At 34.7% G+C, this 5638-nt stretch overlaps 1 protein-coding gene across 1 annotated transcript in view; it reads left to right on the top strand.

Annotated features, from left to right (window-relative positions):
- Nucleotides 1-632: 632 nt before the first annotated feature.
- The window catches only part of LOC119839232 (BTB/POZ domain-containing protein 7), a 28417-nt gene continuing 23411 nt past the window's right edge, over nucleotides 633-5638 (top strand). The window contains exons 1-4 of the mRNA XM_038365451.1: nucleotides 633-938; nucleotides 2959-3087; nucleotides 3726-3790; nucleotides 5108-5205. Coding sequence (XP_038221379.1) covers nucleotides 3019-3087; nucleotides 3726-3790; nucleotides 5108-5205 — 232 coding nt within the window. The 5' untranslated portion in view covers nucleotides 633-938; nucleotides 2959-3018. The remainder of the gene's footprint in view (nucleotides 939-2958; nucleotides 3088-3725; nucleotides 3791-5107; nucleotides 5206-5638) is intronic.

Below are 5638 nucleotides of genomic sequence, written 5' to 3'. Positions count from 1 at the left end.
GCGAAGCAACGAATATGTTTCGTTAGCTTCGCGTATTTTTTTATTTGCGTATTAGGTATTAATTAGTCGCCATAAGTATTTGGAATCATAATCCATAAACTCATAATTAATAAATATATATTTATAACAATGATTAGCTATTCATTGCTGTAATTAAATAGGTCACTCCTTATATTTTACACATTGTTCATTTAGATATACTATTTAAAAAAACACTATTTTGACTTGAGTAATGCAATATTTAGAGCTCATGAAGTCAGATTATTCGTAAGGTATCCGGACAAAAAATGAAAATTCATGCGTACAGCACTCGAATAATAAGATTCAGCATTCAATTCACTCTGCAATAAAAAAATATCAATTTCCTAATATTTGCGACAATCGAATCAGTTATTGTTTAAATTATAACTAGGTGGAACATATTCATGTATGGGAACGGGCGTTGGCACCTATGTGCCAGCTAATTTTAGCTTTTATAAGTATCATCGTTGATTTCAGTACATGTACACTATGTTTTTTCGTTCCAAATAAATTATTTTGTATTTTGAAACAATCGGTTTTTCGTTACATGTATTCGAACGCGTTGTCATGTTGGCTCACCTCCTATTTATTTATATTTTTTTTATAGTGGCAGTGCTGTCAGAATCGCGAACCGAGCAGGAATAACGGGTTACTGTCGTTCGTGTTTTTTTCGATTTTAACACTAGATTAGTTGCGTTAATGATCTAGCTGTATCTACAATTCTTTGTAATCCCGTGGGAATTGCCAATTGTTACCAGTGACTTATGTTACAATGCTGTAATGTGAAATGTACGTCGAATCGAGTTATAAGTGGGTGAATGTTTTTAATGGCCGCTGTGTCAGTGCATAAACGAAATGTTTATATGAAAAGTGATTAAACTCATCGGATTTTACAGCTGTAATGCACAGAAGTACTGGTCAGTATTAATCGATCGTTGATAATCTGTGAAGCGGTGTCGCTCATCTTGAACTAGGATGACAGAAATGTTTCGAAACATGGTAGTTCTAACTTTGATGTAGGCATTTGCGTTATATCTTGCAATAGCGCAGTTATATCATACAGGGGAAGTGTGCAAATTGGTTTCTAGGCCAGCGTTGGTCAATACGGTGCTCGAGGCGAGCCCTGTTGACATTTTAACAACGCTCAACGCAACGGTAGGTATGTCGCAAAATGCAAGTAGGTCAAATAATTTAGAGGGTCAAATGCGCGCGCAGTGACGTCATATCATCCCCTAGCCGCACCCCCATAGATTCACTTTCAAAATATGTATAAGTGTGTGAAATAGGGCACCTACATCCAGTGTGCCTTACCTGTCACTGAGCTGCTGTTTACACGGGATGGAAATCATTGGGAATTTCATATTTGATTTCCGTACGAAAATATTCAAGTGCTAACCCCCTGATGCTATGTTTACAATGTAAGGTTTACTTTCAATTCATCTTGTCATCTCTGTTTTATTTAATACATCATGTTAAAAAGTATGAACAATCAATAGGCACTCTGGTTTTCGATATTGGTGTGTTGAATGGGCAATAAGTAAAAAGTGAAATAGTATTTTAATTAAAAAATTTGAAGTAAGACAAAATAAAAAAGGATATCAAGTAAGTGCATAGTTTTGGTTATTTCTACAGCTCTTGGAAGTTAGTAGGTACATGGTTGGATATATTTAACAGTTAATAATGATATTAAAATGATATGATAGTGTAATAAGTCTAAAAAAATTATTGTATATACATGAAACATGCAAAATATAGAGCTTTGTATGATACCATTATCACATCATTTGAAATTGTATTTAATTCAACTCTTTTAAACATTATTAACAATGCATCTGACATTTTCAATTCATTTCAATTATGTTATTGAAGAAACTTCATGTTAAATATGCAATTTAAAGGTGAGAACAATTTTATTTATTAATTATAATCATAATGAGGATAATTTCCATTAATAAATTGCTATTTAAACTATTGTGTATTTATTATTATTTTTTCCTTTAAATGACTATTATGTATCTCCTATGTTTGCTTTCATTCATAAATAACTCCAAAACACAATTCTATACAAAAATTAACTTAAAACTGTCCTAAACTGTAATATCATAATTCTAGGTATAGAAATAAACATTATACAAAATTAACCTTATTGGTAATGCTTTAAGGATTCATAAAACAACAAATGAAAGCTATATTTTTTTTAAAATAATAATAGACTTAGCTGATCAATAAAAGGCTTAATTTCAAGGCATAAGAGAAATAAAGTGTACCCAGATACAAACTATAAGTGCTAAGTCTGGGTCCACTTTTTTAACTTTAACTAACCGTAGGAATAACGGGATAAAAAGTTGCCTATATGTTATTCCAGTTGTCCAGCTGTCTACTTGCCAAATTTCATTGCTATCGGTTCAGTAGTAGCAAGAGCAACAAACACACACACACATCCTTACAAACCTTTGCATTTATAATATTAGTAGGATACATGTCAAGTTAAAAAAAATCTCTGTAGCGTAATCCCTGTCTTTATATACCAATGAAATATTATCCAACAACTTATTGGACACAATTAAGTACATAGTCCCATTTCATTTCATCTCACCTACATCTCAGATTGAGTAGACTTTTAGCTCAGACACCTTTTTGATACTGATTGTATATCTGAATGTGTTATTGGTCAAAGGTCCTGCTCTTCTTATTTAAAAATGACAATATTTAAGAATAATAGTGAAGAAATAAAAGATAAACTGCATTCCGAAAACTAATGATATGCATATATAAAGAGTCATGCCAAAAATGCCAAAAAAAAAAAAAGAACATATTAATCATGTGCGTAGTTTTAAAGATTTAAGCATACATAGGGACAGAGAAAGCGACTTTGTTTTATACTATGTATTATGTAGTGATAAATGGGACATTTAGAAGTAGTGTGTTTGCGCGCAGGTGTGCGCGAGGTCGGTGCGCGGGCGCGGTGATGGCGGGCGGCGCGGGCGCGGGCGGGGGATGAGCCGGCTGCTGTGCTGTCTGCGCGCGCGCCGGCACGACATGGGCGCCGCGCTGTCGCACCCACAGGTACCCGCTAGCTGATTTAGCAACGACTTCGAAAACGGCCGAGATGTTTCTAAGCGGCCGTAAAAGGTGTCTAAACGACGGTTTAGCATCGACTTCGAAAGACCCAGATATCTTACCCTCTAACCAACGTTTCTGAAAACGAAGAAAAAAACGAATGGTTTTGGCAGGAAGTAGTCCAGGTTTAAACTTTGTTGATTTACAGTGACTTCGATAGAGGCGGAGGTGGATATGTGCGGATATGTGACCATATAAATTCTTTAACCGAAATTCCCAAAAACAAAGGAAAACTATTGTTTTTAGCAAGAGGTAGTCGAAAGGTGATCTCATGATAGGAAAACCAAGAGATTTTTGCACTAAAATAAAAAAGAAATATAGGAAAATAAAATCCATACTTCATGTAAAATTTTTTACTTGCTTCTTGAATTTTTGGTTGAAATAATGTATAGTTTTGAAGTGCTTGGGTTTTTGGGGTGGAACCTCAAGGCATGCAAACTTGGTCTTTCTATCCCAAACATAAGTTGGTCCAGAATATATAAATATGAGGACTATAGATGTTCTATTTGCATATTATAGACAGACACTTCTGTTTTATACATTTATCATAATTGTTATGCTAATGATTGAATTACAAATTTCAGGAAGGCGAGGCGTGTGACGGCGGTGGAGTGCCCGCCTCGCCACCCACTATGGCTGATGTTATACGGTAATAATCTCTTCTCTCTCTATCTCTAACTCTATCTCTCTATATACAAAATTCTTGTGTCACAATGCTAGTTACCATATTCCTCCGAATCAGCTGGATGAAATTTTACATGCATAGTAATAAATAGTGCATGGGTAGGTCTGAGAATCAGCCAACATCTATTTTTCATGCCCCTAAATGATAAGAGAAGTCGGAACAGCGTCTGCCGGGTCAGCTAGTAATAATAATATTGTCGGTTGCCTGAAAGAGATCATTCTTAAATAATAAAGCTCCCATTAGTATCATTAAAATAGGGCATAGAACCTTTGGTGAAACAACCTAAATTATATCATCTGAGAAACAAAATTTCATGATATTCACAAAATCACACAAAATGTCAGAATAGAGTCTTATCAGTGCTGTGACTGTGTGCGGAAGTCTGATAGGTTACTAATAAATATAGTTGTTTGTGGCACAGATTTCCTCAAACAGAATGCAGCCCAGACTAAGGCTAATTGTATAGATCTGGTGGCAAATATTTGATGAATGATTAACGACTTAGTTGTTTTTTAAATGAAACCAGGTTGACGCTCCGCTTCGGGTTTTGTTTTCGTTATAAAAACTCACTAATAATACTTTATCAAGGTTTCATTATCTGTGTGACATGATAATGTAACAAACAGAGTAAATTTGTATTTGAGTAGTGGGGCAGATTTTTCAACTTGAAGTTTTCAAGTCATGAAGGCTTTCATTGCATACAGAAAATTAATTGATATGCTCATAAATCATTATTTATTATTGTTTAGTTCAAACACCATCACCTAATTTGTTACCGGGAAAAACATTGATGGATAATAATGAAATAAATAGGATCAATCAGTGTAATTGTGAATGGACATCGTTGGAAAATAATCCTCATATGTTTTTTCTGTCAGTGTAACACGTTTATAAAAAAATTGTTGGCTTTAGAAAAAGTTGTTTTTTGGCAAATTGGCACGTGAAGTTGTCACGAAAAAAATACGTACGTATTTAATTACATAAACAAATCAGTATACGTGTAGTACGCTGAGTTGCAGACCAAATTAAGGCACATATATATATTTTAAGTACCTGATAAGTGACCTTTACTTTTATATTTACCTTCGTGTATGTGTCATAATAAACGTATTATCTTTCTTTCTTTCTTTACATATTTTGCTTTATCAATTCGCAATAACACATATTGAAATTATTGTACTAGACGTAAAATTAAAAAGAAAAGCTTTGTTAACACTATCATATACAAAAGAGTATCGAGTTTGAGGACGATATATAAATGAACTCGCAACACGCTTCCAGCGAGCGTAAGAAGAAAGCGGGCGGCGCCGGGCTGGGCACGCTGCGGCGCCGCATTGCCGCCGCCGCGCGCCGACCCCGCGACTCTAGACCCGACCGAGGTGGGAGCGCTTTGTTTCTGTGTTATTTATTTGTTCCAGGTTTATCTATATATAACAAACTCAACTGCTAACTGACTGACTCACTGACATAGTGATCTATCAACACACAGCCCATACCACTGGACGGAATGAAAGAAATTTGGCGTGCAGATAGATGTAATGACGTATTTCGAGTTATGTCCTAAGAAAGAAGTTAGCAAATAAAAATATTTCTTTATGACATTAGTGTATATGTATGATAAGTCTGGTTGGTTTGTTTCTATTGTATGTAGCCAGTAAGGGGTATACAAGGTAGCTATAAAAAGGCTTTGATCCGGCTCGAAGGATCATTAGCTGAATATGATTATTGTATTATTTTTTTTAATAATTATTTATTGAGGTTTACTCATTATTATACACAAGGAATAAAGCGGTTTGTAACATCGTAAGGTTA

This window comes from Zerene cesonia, unplaced genomic scaffold (assembly GCF_012273895.1).
Source record: "Zerene cesonia ecotype Mississippi unplaced genomic scaffold, Zerene_cesonia_1.1 Zces_u010, whole genome shotgun sequence".
NCBI lineage: Eukaryota > Metazoa > Arthropoda > Insecta > Lepidoptera > Pieridae > Zerene > Zerene cesonia.
Note: the sequence above shows the minus strand (reverse complement) of the source record. Positions and strands in the feature narration are given on the sequence as shown.